General features: G+C 35.2%; 1 protein-coding gene across 4 annotated transcripts in view; it reads left to right on the top strand.

Moving 5' to 3' along the window:
* The window catches only part of EXOC6B (exocyst complex component 6B), a 722,841-nt gene that overhangs the window by 81,013 nt on the left and 624,749 nt on the right, over nucleotides 1-17,079 (top strand). For 3 of the 4 annotated variants that reach the window (XM_082426006.1, XM_082426005.1, XM_082426007.1), the window contains exons 2-5: nucleotides 9,069-9,234; nucleotides 13,396-13,443; nucleotides 15,117-15,207; nucleotides 15,320-15,365. In XM_082426006.1, the coding sequence (XP_082282132.1) occupies nucleotides 9,069-9,234; nucleotides 13,396-13,443; nucleotides 15,117-15,207; nucleotides 15,320-15,365 (351 nt within the window). Of the gene's footprint in view, nucleotides 1-9,068; nucleotides 9,235-13,395; nucleotides 13,444-15,116; nucleotides 15,208-15,319; nucleotides 15,366-17,079 lie in introns of those variants that run through there. The other variant, XM_082426008.1, reaches the window with a different exon arrangement.

Raw genomic sequence — 17,079 nt, forward strand, 5'->3', positions numbered from 1 at the left:
AAAAGTTGGCTGCCCAGAAGAGGGCCCTCACCTGACCATGCTGGCACCCTGATCTCAGACTTCCAGCTCCAGAACTGTGAGAGAGAAATTTTTGTTGTTTGTGTTACCCAATCTGTGGTATTTTGTTATGGCAGCCTGACAGACTAAGACATTTTACATCTTTTGTCTCTGTGCTGCATTTTGTATAAGTTTTACGCATACTTCCTAGTTAAATATTGTCCCTTCCCATTTATTAAATTTAAAAATATCAGTAATTATAGTTTTTATTCAGAAGGTCTATCTTTTCCAGTGTGTCTGTTTTTGTTTTGGTAATTCCCTCATGTTTCTTTAAACATATTACACATTTATTTTTAATTTATACATATTTATTTTCAAGCAAGTCTGATTCTGTTGTTTTTGTTAATTCTTGTTTATATGCTTTGTTTCCTTGTGTGTTTCATGGTTTTTGATACTTGAGTTCAGCTCAAAGGAATGTTATTATTTGTGAAAATAATTAGAACTATTGTTAAGATGTATTCCTCTAGAGAAGCTTTTCCTTTTCTTCAGTCAGTTTTCTGGGGGCACTAACAACCAGACTTTTAAAATAAATTCTCAATTTGAGATATCTCAGACCACACAGGTAATACTAAGTATGAACATGGGCCCTCCCTTTGGGTGAGAAGCCAGGTTGTGGCTTCAAATTATCCCAGGAGTCCGTCTCCACGCTTCCCCACCCAAAACAAGTAAGTTTCCTTTCAGCCTCCTTTTATGGGGAAGAATTTTTCTACATCTTTCACTAAGGGTGTAGCCCTTGGGTGTCTAGGCTTTATTCACTTGGAGGCCTCTCATTGGACTCCCAGTCTCTTGTGGGCCCTAGGTTTTGTATCTTGTTCTCTATATAGCTATAAAATAGAAGCATTAGTTATAAGGGATCGGTAGAATCTGGATTCCTGTTCCAGTTTTGTTTTAGCCTCTGGAAATTTTCCTTATTTTCTTTTTTGCTTAGCCACGCACTAAAAAAGATTTAGAAACTTAATGCAGCAGTTTTAGAAGTTTAGTAGTAGAAAGGTTTTTCATGGTATATCCAGTCTTACATATTGTTCATGGAACTTTATTCTGTTTTGCCTACTTAGTTCTCCATCATTGTTTAGGATGGAAACTATTCTGATACCTTTTATCCATCCTCCTTTCAGGGTCTTCATTGCTTATAGACTTAAGGAGTCTCAAACTGTGATCATTTTTGGCCATGGGGTGTGAAATTAGACCAGGAATTGAATGTGATGTTGGCAAGTCTGGTTCTTTCTCAGAAAATCAGAAAAGTATGTACGTGTGTGTTTGTTTCGTGCATGTGTGTGTGTATCACAGACACATACATATAGCATACACACTATATAACATACATATATGTGTATATAATGTGTACTTATGTAGGTACATACATACTATACACAACATACACATTTACAAATGACGTCACATTTATTATAGTTTGATTTAGTGATTCTGGGAAACTTGGCTGGTCTAATTTTGTTAGGCCCACGTTAAATCTACATGCATAAGGAGACCAGGACTATTCACTTAAGTGTTTCTAATACCTGACCCCATTGGTTTGTTTTTCTGTATGAATACCTTTATGATCCCTGTCATTGGAACCATAATGATAATTTTAAGTGTGGAGAATCTGAAGCATTTCTTCAATTAATAGGCAGTCTTTTAAAATATTTTCATAGCTCTTCAGAGTAATTATTTAAATTAAATACTTAAATCTTTTGTAAAGGATCTTGAAGAGTTCTACTAACATACACTAGATTCAGACACATTATGATGGTGGTAGATAGTAAGTGAATCAGTAGTTTCATTTTGTTCTAACTTTACATGTTTAAGTGTTAAACTTGACACTTTGAATTCCATGCAGTGAAACTGGAGCTAATCTACCAATGTTAATTATAACCCTCTCTATACCAACTGTATTAGATTCAATCAGTATCACCAGGCTGTAGATGGAGTATTTCTTTTATTTGGCAGCAGCATCTGAAACCCAACTTTTAGCTGTCAGATTTTATGACCACCACTGAAAGCTGCAATGAAATAAATCTTATTGCACTTAATGCAAATTGATACAGAGGCCAAGATGAAGCCACTATCATATCCTGTAGTGCTTTTGTGTCTTCAGTTGCTTATGCTGATTAATTGTTCTAACAGTGTGACATTATCATGGTAGTAGTTAGAGCAGCCTCCGTATCCTTAATTTGGAGTTTTCTTGCTTTCATTAGTTTATTTCCTAATAGTCTGTTGTTGATTTGACTGATGTTTTGTGACAAGGTCCCCTTCTCCACTTTCCTGTGCTATTTAACCAATACCTGGTTTTTAGTAGGCTCTTCGGCTAGGTGCCGTTTGAAACTTCTCTACCCTGTTTTTATCCCTTTGAAAATAGCCATAATGGAAGTGTGGGGTTCCCTTCCTGCCTTGAGGGAGAGTTCCATCACAACTTCTTTCGGTTGCATGGGCTATCTTAGTGAAGCCAGTTGGATACCTTGGTATTTGCAAAGGTGGGAAAAGGATTTTAATGTATTTGGTCTCCTATGGCAGTCCAAAAACATTTGGGTGTAGTCTTCAGCTTAGACTTCATCAATTAGCATATGCTTCCCCTGTCATGGATGGTGATATACAGTGATCTACTTTCACGTTTTGCACTCAGAGCATCCAAATTACCATAGTAAGGTCTGAATTAAACTGATAGACAAACTGAAGTAAGGAAGGGAAGGGACTTTAAAATCCTCTTGACCTCCTGCAGTTTCTCTTTCAACATCCTGCTCAAATCTGTTTTTCCACTTTATTTTTAACTTTTGGAATAAACAGCGATACTAATGATGCTTTTATGGATCTTAATAAGAAGAAAATGTTTCAGGACTAAAACCATGACAGAAGTTAAAAAACATATATATGAAAAAGAAAAGAACAAAAATTCTGGAATGTTTTCTTGGACTAATCAAAAACAAAAGCAAAACGTTCAGTCTTTTGTGTCTTGAAGTTCTCCTTGGTTCTGAAAACATCTCAACAGATAAACTTTGTTTGATATGTACTCTTTTGCATCCATCTTTGAGGCAGTCAGAAACCCACATGTTAGTTTCCTACCCTTCCTTCTCTTTCTCTGTCTTTAGCATACATGGAGGATCTCCTCTGTGCCAGGCTCTGTGCTATGAGCTGGAGATAAAATGGGTAAGACACAGTCTCAACACACAGAAGATTAACATTTTGGTATGGGGAAACTGACAAGTGAATGGGTAATCAGAATATAGTTAAATAGATTCTGTGATGGCATTAATAACAAAGGAGGAACACATAACAGAGTCTATGTGATTAGAGAAGGTTTCCAGAAAAAGTAAGGTGCAAGCTGAGATTTGAAGAGTGAATTGGGAGTTAACTCTTAACTAAGAAGAAAACCAGGAAGAGCAGCAGTCTAGGTCCTGGAAACAGGATTCCTTAGCCATGTTTAGACTTTGGCTGCTGGTTGTTTCTTTGATTTGCCTGCTACCTTTGAAGAATGAACAGTGTTGTGCATTTAGGATACTTTCCTTTGAAAGTAGCAGACTATTGAGACAAAGTGGAAATAGGAAGTTTCCCTAAAAATAGGAAATTTATTAATGCACATAACGTGAAGGCTGGAGATAGGACTGTTTCAGGATTGGTTCATCATCAAGGAGCCAGTTGTTTTCCATCTTTCCCCTTTGCAATCCTCAAATTATTGGCAATATCTCCTCTCTTCTCAGGATGGTTGCTGCATCCCTAAGCATTGTACAGGACAATGTCCAAAGTAGGAAAAGCAGTTTCTTTTCCTGCATCCTTCAGGAAAGAAACCTTTCCTTGGATCCTCACTTCCAAACTTCCATTTACTTCCATCAGTGAGTTGTGTCATCTGTTAACTGGTCACTGACAAGGGGAATGGAATTACCATGATTGGTCTAAATTAGTATTTACCCCTTGCGGTAGGATGGAAAGGTGAAGTACCAGAACAAATTGGAACTCTTCCAGCAGGAAGAATGGAATAGCTGTTGTGTAGGCACAACTAATAGGCAGCTAACTCATCATAAAGTAGAAGTGTGTGTGTGTGTGTGTGTGTGTGTGTGTGTGTGTGTGTGTGTGTGTGTGTGTGTGTCTTTTTAAAAGCCACTTAGCTTTGTGTCAGGCTTCACATTGCATTAGTTTTTCCTGTTTTCTTTGGGAGTCAGGCCCAGGTGTATCAGTAACAAGCAATATAATTTTGATTAAGGCATTTAACTTTTCTTGGCTTCAGTTTCCTCCATTGTACAATAAAAGCTTTGTATTCCATCCCCGAGACCTCTTTCAACTCTAACGTTTTAGAGGTCCATGTGACTTTCTTACTTTCCTTTGCTCTAAAAGGAGACAGACTGATGTACTTCAGAGAACACTTTCTAGCTGTGTGGATTTGGCAAGTTACTTCATCTTCTTGGGTTTTAGGTTCCTCAGTTATAAAATGGGAATAATGTCTAATTTATAAGATGCCTAGGATTTAAATGAGATAACACATGCTCATTACATTATTTATTTATTTTCTCTTTTGACAGATTGGAGCTGATGTAAGTTCTTGCAAGTGATATAATCCTGTAATGATTCAGTACTTGGGAATCATAAATATTTTTGTTGAATAGAATTCCTGCAGTGTTTTATAAATTAAAATCTCTCTCTTAATCTAGGTGGAATGTTCAGAAGTATGTGTCAGATATGGACACTAGGGTAAAACATTTTACTTTTTACAAAAACCTGTGGTTTATTTGGGATTTTTTGGAAATGAGACTCCAAAAGGCAGCATTTATGTAGTTGAGTAAAAATGTAGACTATTAAAAGTTGCTAGTTTCCAAACATATCTTCCTGTTTACCTTTCACTAGGTACCAGAATATTCTTTGGATTATCACAAATAATTAAACCAGTGGTGCAGTTTATTTTGTAGTCTTGTTTAACTGTGACATACCTATGGCACACATGTCAAAAGCATATGTTTTCAAGATCCTGCTTTCTATTAGAAACGGATGTTTAAACATTAGAGTACTTTATATAAAATATAATTTAATAACAAGTTATAAGACTTTGGCTAGCAAGTATTATAGAATATAGTTTTTAGATTTTTAAGCAGCCCCTCTTTGCTTGGTCACATCAAATTTAAGTTTCAAAGCATGTTAGAAATGGGCCATCACTAGATGGCAGTCTTTCTCCAGTTTAATCCATTTATTGTGGGGGAGGGAGACACTCTGTTCACGTGCAATGTTGATTACCAATATTAGGTTAATTTCAGGAGATCTCTGACTTTTCCAGAATTTAAGACTTGTTTATTTTTGTTTTTAGCATTTTATATCTGATAGCTGATTAGCACTAAGTCTGAGATACACGTGAAATGCTGATGTGAGTTTAACTGTTAGGTACGGATCTATAATTATAATTGCCTTTTCCTGTTAGGCAGTTTGAAACAAAACCTTTAAATCAGTGGTTTTTAACCCTTTGATAACCAGATGAAAACTGTGATGTGTCCCTTAAAAATTACACATATGTGCTTCTGCTTATACACACAAAATCCACATAAAATCTGGAAATTGTGGTTTTCCAGATGCATACTCATGGAACACAGGTTAATTAAATATAGTCCAAAACTCCTGTTTTAGATGTGTGGGTTTTACATTTTATTCTAACTTTTAAAATTCTCAAGATATTCAGGAGATTCACTATAAATCTTTCATGTTATTCAACATTATTATAATTGAAGAGAATATTAGAATCATAAAGGCCCTAAAATAGGAGAAACAGGTGGGGCCTAGTGATAAGGATGTAGAGAATTCATTAACTTGTTTTGAACTACCTCTCTACACTGTTCTGAAAAATGTATGATCTTTACATTATTGCTGACTGGACTTGAAAGTGGAAGTGAATTGCAGAAATTCAGAGCTAGGCTGATGCTAAAGAGGATTTCTAATGGATTGCTTCCTGTTTTCTAATGAGAAAGCTGAGGGTGAGCGAGATTAACTGAATTGACCAAAGACTCATAGCTAGTTAATTACATTGCTAAACACCAAGGCCACGCAGTCAGGCAGCAAAAATCCACTCTTTCTTTCTTTGATTTATACTTTTTTTATAGAAAGTTCAGGGAGCTAGGATAAATTATGAATTTCTTAACTATGAGATTTTCTTCTCCTTGAGGTTATCTTTTGTTATATTAATGTAGATCTTTGGAGGGAGAAAAATAAGTTTTACATTGTAGAAGGAAGTATACTTACTACCTAACTTAAAAGTATTAATGGGTCAAGATATAACTGAATTTGAAACCAAGAGGCTTGTCTCAGTATTGAATAATAATCTTCTTATACCATTTCGACTGATGAATTTTCCGTGGTTATTCCTCTTCTTCAAATGGCAAGGAATACTGGTGCCTTTACATGGAAATCTTTCTTTTCCTTTCCTTTGGAAGGGGAAAAGTTATGCTTATTTGAGGTTAGTTGAAATGTCAGTAGTAGATTCTGTCTTGTGTTTCCCAGTAGCTCTTTTAGGCAAGTGGTTATGCTATAGTATGTCTTAATTGTCAAAGCCGGGATTGTTTATAATTTATTTGAAGATCTTATCCCTTTATTTCAAATGAAGGAGAATGAATCTGGATTGCTCTGGTTTTTCTGAAGTAAGTGTTCAGAATTCTTACCGGAATCCAAACTTGTATATGTAGTTTCTATGGTTACTGCTTGAGTTCTGGGTAGTGGAACTGATCTGCTGAGGAGTGGGTGCTGTCTTATCCACAGGACCAGCGTGGTGATCTGGTACCTACAAATGATTGTAGAACCAGAAAATGTTGGTAATGAGCAAATGTATATTTGTTGAATAAATGTCAGAGATCAAAGTGTTCTTAGAGATAATGTTATTCATTTACTCAACGAATGTTTACTCACTGCCTATTACCTGTCTGGCACTGTTTTAGAGGTACAGTGGTGAATATGGCAGACAAAGTTCTTGCCCGTGAGTTTACAATCTAATTGGGATGGGTTGGGGGGAAGATAGTTAACAAACTATGGATGATGAGAAGGAGAAAGTTGCTTGAAGATACAGGGGGTGAGTGTTACTAGTCTAAGAACAGTAAAAACAAAATTCTTGAGGCAGGAAGAGGCTAAAAAAAAAAATCCTCTGTAGCAGGAGCATAGAGGATGGAGGAAGGCAAGGCTAGGGGGTGGGACCTAGAGAGAAACAAGGTTAGAGAGATAATCAGAGGTTAGATTATGTGGTATGTTATAGGCCATGGTAAGGATTTATGATTTTTATTCCTTTTGTAAAGAGAAGGAATTGGAGCGATTTAAGCAGGAGGCTACAGCTGAACTATTGCTTCATAAAGACCATTTTTACTGCTGTTTGGAGAGTATCTGCATTGGGACAGGGAGTAGAGGGGATGAAGAGTGCAGAACGGAGACTTTTAGGAGGCTATTGCATTGATCCAATGTGCTGATGATACAGGTTTAGACTAGGGTTTTAGTGGAAATGGTGGGATGGTGGTCAATTTTAAGATATGTTTTGGAGGTTGAGTTGTCAGGACTTACTAATGGATTGGATGGGGTGTATGATGGAAAAGAGGTACATGAGGAGTGATTCCTGGATTTGCATTTTTGACTTGGGCAACTGGATAGTGCCATTAGCTGAGATGGAGTAGCTGAGTGGTGGGGAGCTTTTGGGAGAATCAAGTTTGGGAGTGGAGATAGTTTGGTGATAGATGATTTTTTTTTTTTTTTCTGTGTTAAAATTTGAGATGGCTTTTAAAAATCCAATTGGAGTTGTTAAATTATAGCTGAGTATTTGAGTCTAGTACTCAGGGAAGTGCTCAGAATTGAAGGTATAGATTAGGAAGTCTACCACTGTAATAGTATTATAAAGACATGGGATTAGCTGGCATTTCTTGGTGAGAGAGCATAGGTAGGGAAGAGAAGAGCTTTTACGAATATTTAGAAAAAGAATAGAGGAGGAGGAGCCCAGGAAGGAGATTGAGAAGGCATGTCAGTAAAAGGATGAAAATCACTTAGTGTGGTATCATTGAAGTCTAGAGAAAACAGTGTTTCAAGAAGGAAGGTATATTTAAACCATAGCAAATGCTGCCTTTAGGTACAGTAGGATGGATGCTAACTAATGGGGGCTGAGGAAGTAGAAAGAAGTTTTGCTGGGAACGGGTGCAGAGAAATGAGATGGTAGCTGGAGGGAAATGTGTAGGTAAGGACAGGTTTCTTAAAGTCATGTTTAAATAGCCATGAGAATGACTTAGTGGAGTGGGAGAAATATATAATACAGGATAGGGATAAAAGGGAATAACTGCAGGAGGAAAGTTCTTAGAGACAACAAGAATGACTGACTGTAGATAAGAGCTTGAAATACTTTTTCCATTGTTACAGGAGGGTGGACAGAATAGGAGTTTCAGATGTAAGTAGGTTGGTTGAGGAGAGGAATTTTTTTTTTTCCTGTGAAGTGCAGCTGAGAGCGAGAGAGAGGGTAGACATTTGAGGAGAGGAGAAGTAAGGTTTTCACACATTTTGGAGACTACAAAGTGATTTTTTGGTGGTGGTATTTGGCGGGATAATTTCATTATTTTTAACTAGCGGTGTCTGGCTGCCCAATTTAAATTTGTTGTCAGATAGCTAAACTGAGTCTAGCAGCACAGTTACGTTATTTCTCTCCAGCAGCGTCAGGTTCTTGGGTATAATCTTGGAGTAAATGTATAGTTAGGTTTATCCAAAATTAAGTTTTTCTAGATTAGTTTAATTGAGCAAGAAAGGTACAGAGGAATTGTAATTCAGTCCTTTCATTTTATGATGAGAATTCTGTGATAAATACCGTCAAACACTTACATATTTTTCAGTAAATAAGGAAACAAAATTTTGGATTTTCCTAAAAAAAATACTCATCTAGCATTGGGGCAACATTAATACAATTGGATTATTCTGTGGTTTATGTAACTTAAATACCTGATTTCCAAATAAATTTGCTTCTGGGTTTGTAATTCTGTTTCTCTTTCCTAGATGTAAATCTGGTATAATCTCCATGCCATTTTTTTTAAAAGGTCTGTCTATGATGGTGAGGAACATGGACGATTCATGGAGAAGCTTGAAACTCGCATCCGCAATCATGACCGAGAAATTGAGAAAATGTGCAACTTTCATTACCAGGGCTTTGTGGACTCTATAACGGAACTGCTGAAAGTAAGAGGAGAAGCCCAGAAACTCAAAGTAAGGAGACTCTAAGACTTGCTTCTCTCTGTCTTGGGGTTTTGATGAACATTAAAAGAGTGGGGAATACATTGCAGGTTACATATTTGTACTAAAAATTTTTGAATAGTAAGAAAGGAGTTTATACTGCAACATAGATAACTGGGATTATGGCTTTTAGCTGGAAAGGATACTGTTTTAAGTTAAAATTTATTTGGGATAACTATGTGTGGATGAGAACCAGTGACAAGAATCAGTTTCTTTCTAACAGAAACTCGGTTGACTCTTCATGTCATCTGTCTGCTTCCTTGCTAGATGAAAGCCATCACTGTTGGATGACAGAATTGCAAGGCATGCCTGTAGAAGTCTTTGCAGCAAGGCAATCTGAGCCAAAGGAAAAAAAAATTAGTGTTAGTTGGGGAGTGTCTTCTACCAAAGCATGAAGGTTCTTTCTTGATATGACAGATTTAAGTTCAGGAAAGAGGCTAGCTATATTGGTTTTGTCCCTGCCATAGCAAATTCATGTATCTTGGGTAACTGACTTTGATACAGAAATATTACTGTATTTGATTATGGGATGCTGTCCTAGTGCCCATTGTTACATAATAAACAATATGTACCATATTATCTTTATAAAATTTCCAAAATTTTGAAGTCCAAAACACATTGGGTCCCAAGGTTTCAGATAAGAGTTTATGGACCTGTACAACAGCTATCCAATCATCATAAGAAATATAATATTGCCAACAAAATTAAATCTCTCTTTTTTATCCTTCTCAGTGACTCTCTCCACCCTCGCCTCCAAAAGTAACAACTCTTCTGATTTGTTGTTAATGTTCTTTAATGCTTAACTATTATAATTGAAATTAACTTAGATTCCTTTTTCAGTCAATGTACCAAATTTAATTTCCGATGAACTAAAAAGTTAAATGTAAAAAAACCATCAAGAAACTAGTAGAAAATATAGATGAATATTTATGTGATTTTTAGGAGTGAGGGATACATTTCTAAATACAATTCCTAAGCCAGAAAGAAAATATTGATAGGTACGAAAACATTAAAATGAAAGAACTTTCTACATAGAAGTTAAAAGTGTAAAGGTAAATAATAAATAAAAATATTTACAAACACACATGACAAATGATTGATATCCTAACATAGAAAAAGTCTACAAATTAATAGGAGAAATATGAACACACTAATAGAAAACTGAGAAATACATGTTAATATTCAGTTTACATAAGAAATATAAGGGAACTCTACAATTTAGTATTAAAGGAATGCAAATTTAAACAATAACGTGCCACCTAATAAAATGACAAAGATGAAACAAGTATTAAGATTGGAGATGATACCTATCAACCTGGGAATGCCTGGTTGGAGTGTAGACTGTTACAACTTTTAAGGAGAGCAATTTTATTTATCAATACTGAAAACTCCACATAGTTTTAAGATTTATTCTACAGCTACAGGTGCATATACAGAGATGTTCATGTGATTTTTTATTTTTTAATGGCTAAAACTTTAAAATGTCCCTGAAAGTGATGTGCTAGAGGATTAGTAAAATAAATCATGGTGTATCCATTTAAAAGAGTAATAAACTACAATATATTGTAGAAGGATATCTGACATGGGGAAGCATTAGAAATGATTGCTTAATGTATAAAGCAGATTAAAAAGTATGAACAATTTGATTCTATTTAAAAAGTTATACTGAGTTTTGGGGGGCTGAAAAGCGTCAGATGGACAGAAGTATCTGAAATATGTGAAAACAAAGATACGGGGCTTCTGCCAGTAGCTGTATGTGCTGTTTGTCCTCACTCAGCCATCCCAGCTTCCCATCCGTCTTCACCTTGGGCTGTTCTTGATGCCTGTATTCCAAAACCTCTCCCTCTGCTCCTCGGGCCCTTTGTCCATGATGGGCAACGGGGTGCTCTGTGTCTGGTTACTGAAGTAGTCATGTGGTTAAGTACCTGAATATTGCCCATAATGCTCACCATTAACACCTGGGAGACTCTGCTCTAGGGGGCATCCATTCAACCTGTGTTAAGAGCCTATGAAACTTAGAAATTCTTGAACTTGAGAAAAGAGTTTAGAAAGTGGAATAGGTTAAGTATTACCTACTGTCAATACTATTTGAACATAACAATGAAAAATCCTACTCTCTCTAGGATGTCCATTATTTCTTTTGATTCACAGTATGTATGTTGGTACATGTGTGTGTATATATACACACACATACATATATATGTTCTCTGAATCAACAAGTAGCATCCTAGACAGGCAGTATAAATTTCCTCCCATCGTTATGTTCAAATAGTATTGAAATAGTAATTACCTTTCTTATCAGAAGCTTTGGTTAGGCTCCTGTGGATGTTTTAGAACTCTGGTTTGCATGAAATCAATTTAGTGGGCTACGATCAGTATTTTTAATAAAAATTGAAATAGAATAAAAAAGGAAACAATAAAGTGTATTACATGTAGTAAGTCTAAACATTGTTTCTTGAAAATTTTGTTTCTCTGTGTTTGTGTGTGTCTGTGTGTGTGCACACGCGTGTGCATTCCCTATACTTGTGTACTGGGTTGCAATGTAAAATATATTTCTTACAATGAGTTTGAGGTAAAAAAAAATTCAGAAATGGTATCTTTATAAAGTAAACAAGTTATTTTAGTAGAAACAGTGATGCTGAATTTAGTAGTATTTATGGAAGGTTGAATTTTTTGAAATCTGTTTACACGAAAAAAAATTAATTATTCTTGAACAATGATCACTCAAGGCAACCCACCCCATTTTTATTCACATCGCTTAAAAGCTTTTTCTTATATTGAGCTGATATTAACCCCATTTTTGAATAACATTCATTTATTGGTTTGAATAATAAACTCTTCAGTCTCACTTATTCTAGACCAAGGATCAGCAAGCTATATCTTGCAGGCCAAATCCAGCTTGCCTCCTAATTTTGGAATAAAGTTTTATTGGAACACAGCAATGCCCATTCATTTATGTTATGTTTATGGTTGCATTTTTGCTACAATGGCAGTGCATGTGGTAATCTGCTCAGAAAGTGATAGTCCAGGTATAGTGTATAGTGTATAGTTTAGGGCAAAGTTTTCAAAGGTGTGTTCCTGAAAAACTAGTTTCTTGAGATGATCCTCAATAAAAGGATGTTACATAAAATAAGTTGGAAAACACCGTGTGATATCTCCTTCTTGGGCTTCAGGAAGTCCTGAATAAACTAACCTGTTTAGTGGTATTTCCCATACATATTGATGTGTGTGTGTGTGTGTGTGTGTGTGTGTATACAGAGTGCAGAGTACCTTTTAACTACCATTTCTTGGTGTTCCAAGAGACATAATAGTAAATGCTGGGTTAAGGAAGTGTCTTAAAAGCGAAAGGAGTTGCAGTTATTGGTGGAAGTATAGAAAGCCTCTATTAAAGAAAGCTTTAGAAGTTAATATTGCTCATGTTTTGATAATGTTTAAGAAGGTGAGGAAATTACTATTCTATATACTTAATTTTTTTATATCTGTTGATTCTTCAAAAATGGCTACCAAAATAAGTGGTGCCAGTTCCTTTAAATTATGAACTGTACATAATTTTAAAGCTTGTTCACCTGATTTTGACTGTCTGATGGAGAGATTAATTTAGAAAAATGGGAATGTGGAAGTGTTAGAAACTATTAAGAATTAATAATCCAAAAAATTAAGATAAAAGGTTTTCTAAAATTAGATAAGTAGAAATATTTGACCTGAGTTAAAAAGTTCAATTTATACTCAAGTTTTCCAGGAATACATTGGTGAAGTGAGGACTATCTATGATAAAATTTGTTCTTTCTACACATAGTAGAGATGGTAAGGTTCTTTGTGGGTTATTTTTTCTATTATATTTTTTCTTTCCTTTCCAAATGAAAGTGTGATCTTTAGTTGTTATGTTATTTTAGTTTGTAATATTTCAAACTGAACATATTTTTTAGTAATTTTTTTTATTGTTCAAAAGGTCATACAAGTGTTCAGTAGAAAAGTTGATATAATTTGATCCCAAGAGAACACCACTAAACCAAAATGTGGTGGAATATGGAAACAATCTGAATACCTATTCTTAGTCTTTTCATTTAAAATTTTGATCTTATCCAACTATTATCTAAGTGTTTTTTATGAGTTTAAATTGTCTTCTCTCCACAGAATCAAGTGACGGATACTAATAGAAAACTACAACATGAGGGAAAGGAAGTAAGGCCAGTTTACCTTTTGAAAAAATGTTTTCTGTTTCCTGTCATTCTCTTTGATAACTGTGTTCTTGATTTAGTGGCTTGTAAGACCATAAGCAGCATGTTGGAGGAACTTGGACATTATCATTGCTTCTCCTAATGTTTATCTGAAGTAAATGAATATAGCACTAGAAAGCTTAATGAGAGTATGTAGCCTTCTTCCTTAGCTGTGTTTTTAAATCACTTAAGTAGTCATAATATGGCCAATGCTGTTTCCTCTGCCTGGAATGTTCTTTCCCAAATGTTTACCTACTTCAGATCTTTGCTCCTCACATGTTACCTCCTTCATGAGGCCTTTTCTAACCACCTTATTTAGAATTGCAGTCTCACTTTCACCCCTTGTATTCTTTTTACCTTTCCTGCTCTATTTTTCTCCATTGCACCTATCATGCTTTGATATTATACATTTTTCCTTATATGTTTGTTTTTTGTGTCTCCTTCCATTAGAAATTAAGTTCCATGAGGTCAAGTTTTTTGTTTTTTGTTTTTAACTGCATTGCCATATCCCCTCTACCTGCCTAAACAGTGACTGGCACAACATGAATATGCATAAGTATTTGTTAAAAAAAAAAAGAATCTGATTCTGTTAATTGATATACTCATCATTTAAATCATCATAGTTTATAAGATTATTTTACATCCATTTTCTCACTTAATCCTCATGGCAGACCTATGACAAAGTCAGGACTGGTATTATCACTATTTTATTGATTAGGAAACTAAAACAGATGATTTGCTAAAGTTTACATAGTAATTGGCAAGGCTGGGACTAAAACCCAAGTTTTCTGACTTATAGTCTATTACTGTTCTCTGTATCATGTACCTTCCTCATTGCCTAATACTTATTTAGTGTTTAATTTTAATAATCTTTAAGATTAGCCTTTGATCATCTTATCAGTAACTTAATCAGGACCATTCCCTTTTTTCTTTTTTGCATAGCATCTAAGTAGATAACATTTTTAGGAAAGGGTATGGGATAAATACTATAAGAGGCCATGTAGATTATTGCTTTTTAAAAGTTTGTCTCACATATTTTAAGTTTTTGCAAAGAATGCAGTTTCTTCTAGTTTTACTGTGGTATGACTTCAGATGGAAGACTTTAAAATGCTGTGAGAAGAAGAGTGAGATACTCTTCATTAAACTGGAACTCTTGGAAAAGCCACAACTTCTAACTGTGTGGTTTATTTGTTGAAATACAGATTTAGTTGCAGATTATTTTCAAGATTCATTTGAAGCTGTATAGGAAGGACTGTTTTCCTCTAGGAGTCTAGCACTGATGACAGAAATATAGGATCTTCTTAGAAGATTGATGAAATCATAAATCATGAAGAGTCTGAATAGGGTGTGGAGCAAATCTGCACTTTTTTTCTTTTCTCCTGGATAGCCCCTGAATTTTAAGATTTCATTTCACCTAGCCTTTTCTAGTGTAGTATGTATGCATCTTGGGGAGAAAGTGGGAAACCATACAGGGATGTTTTACTGGTTGAGAAAGGCAGTTCCGTAGTCCACTTGGCAGGTCTTAGTATGAAACTGTCTGGGACTTTCTGATGAATTGAACATAGGGTGGAAAAATGTGACTGAAAGCTTTTTATTTACAGCTGTTGGCATAATTCAGTTTTTTTCCCTCTTGCTAAGCTGGTAATAGCAATGGAAGAGCTGAAGCAGTGTCGACTACAACAGAGAAATATTTCTGCCACTGTTGATAAATTAATGCTGTGTCTTCCAGGTGAGGAACTGGAAATAGAGTAGAATTCTTGATGCAATTCCTTTAGCTTTAATTAGTCTTTTCACTTTCTCTAAATAATGCTTGTGTGCTCTTTTTCCCCTTCTCTTTCAAGTCCTGGAGATGTATAGCAAACTGAGGGACCAGATGAAAACTAAAAGGTAAGATATTTTTTTGTTGAATACTTTGTATTATCTAAAATTTCTGTTATTTAGAATTTTTTTAAAAGTCCATATTTAGCATAACTTTTCAAAAAATAATTAAGTCCATATAACATCTTCTCTCGCCTTTTGTATATCTATTGATTCATCCTGAGAGTTATTTACATATGCTGATGTATTTTGTCATGTATTATGTTTAATAAAAAACACTACACGCAGTTTGATTTTTAGAAGACCCAGCTTTTTAGGGGGAAAAGCATGTAACTGTTTTAGTGATAGTTAATTTGAGAAACATGCTTTGGTTTAGTATTATAGTAGAAAAAATAGTTACTGGTTTTGCTGGGGTGAATCAGTCAGGGTTCTCCATTGAAATAGAACCAGTGTTGTGTGTGTGTGTGTGTGTGTGTGTGTGTGTGTGTGTGTGTGTGTGTGCAGAGAGAGAGAGAGAGAGTGATTTTTTTAGCAAATTGGTTCACATGATTATGGAGGTCCAAATCTGCATAGTAGGCTGATAGGCTGGTGTCAGGGAAGAGTCAATATTGTTGCCTGAGTCTGAAGGCAGTCTGCTGGCAGAATTCCGTCTTCCTCTGGGGAGTTTAGTCTTTTTCCTATCAAGGCCTTTAACTGATTTAATGAGGCCCACCCACATTATGGAGAATATTCATCTTTACTCAGTCTACTGATTTAAGTGCTAATAATCTCATGTAAAAAATACCTTCACAGAAATATCCAGAATAATATTTGACCAAATCTCTGGGTACTATGGCCTAACCAAGTTGACATATAAAATTAACCATCACAAGGGGCAAGGTCAAGGTTAAGTTCAGAGGAGTCTTTTCCTGTGTGTTATTTTCATCTGGTTTTATTCCACAGGAAACTTGATAGTGACTCTTTGGCTCTTCTTCCCAAACTAGAGTAAGCACCTCCACCCTCTCTGCCCTGGAGTACCCTGTGGTATGATGGGGGTATGTGAAGCTATAAGATAAACAGGACACATCTTCCTGGAATGTTAATTTTACCTAGTTTTGAGGGAAAAAGTATGGAATTAAAATGTATTTAATACTGAAATAAGATTAAAAATATTGTGAATAAAAATGATAAATTCTCAAGAATTTTAAAGTTAAAGCATGAGGCATCAATATTTTTTGAATTTCTTAAGATTATTTCCCAGACTGCCTTCTCCCTGGGAGGATACATTCATATAAGAGAACATAGGTTGAACAGTATGAGAAATTCTGTTCAGTGAGATAGAAAGTAATATTATTTCCCTGATAACCTTTTTGTGAAGTTCTAAAATTATAGAAAATTACAGAGATTAAAAAAAAACTTCAGTATCAACTTCTCTGAATTAACAGATAGCAACAATTCCAGTTTTGATTCATATATATGTAAATATTTATGACATATATATAAACACATATGGACAGAAAGAGGTAAAGATGTACATTTAAAAAAATTATAGATAAAACTCATATCCCCTTCCTCAGTCCTGTCGCTTTCCCTACTCTGTTGGGGAAACTAGTATCATAAATTTGGTGTGTCCTTCTAGTCCATGTTTTTAATATCCATAAATCATATGTTGTATTTTGTGTTTTTAGAAACATTTACATGAATAGTTCTCAGTCCTTGTGTTTTTGAGATTCATTCATTCAATAAAAATGAATTGAGTACTTACTGTGTTGTTAGGCATTGCTCTTAGTGCTGGGAATATAGC

This window comes from Balaenoptera physalus (assembly GCF_965194825.1).
Source record: "Balaenoptera physalus genome assembly, chromosome: 15".
Classification (NCBI taxonomy): Eukaryota; Metazoa; Chordata; class Mammalia; order Artiodactyla; family Balaenopteridae; genus Balaenoptera; species Balaenoptera physalus.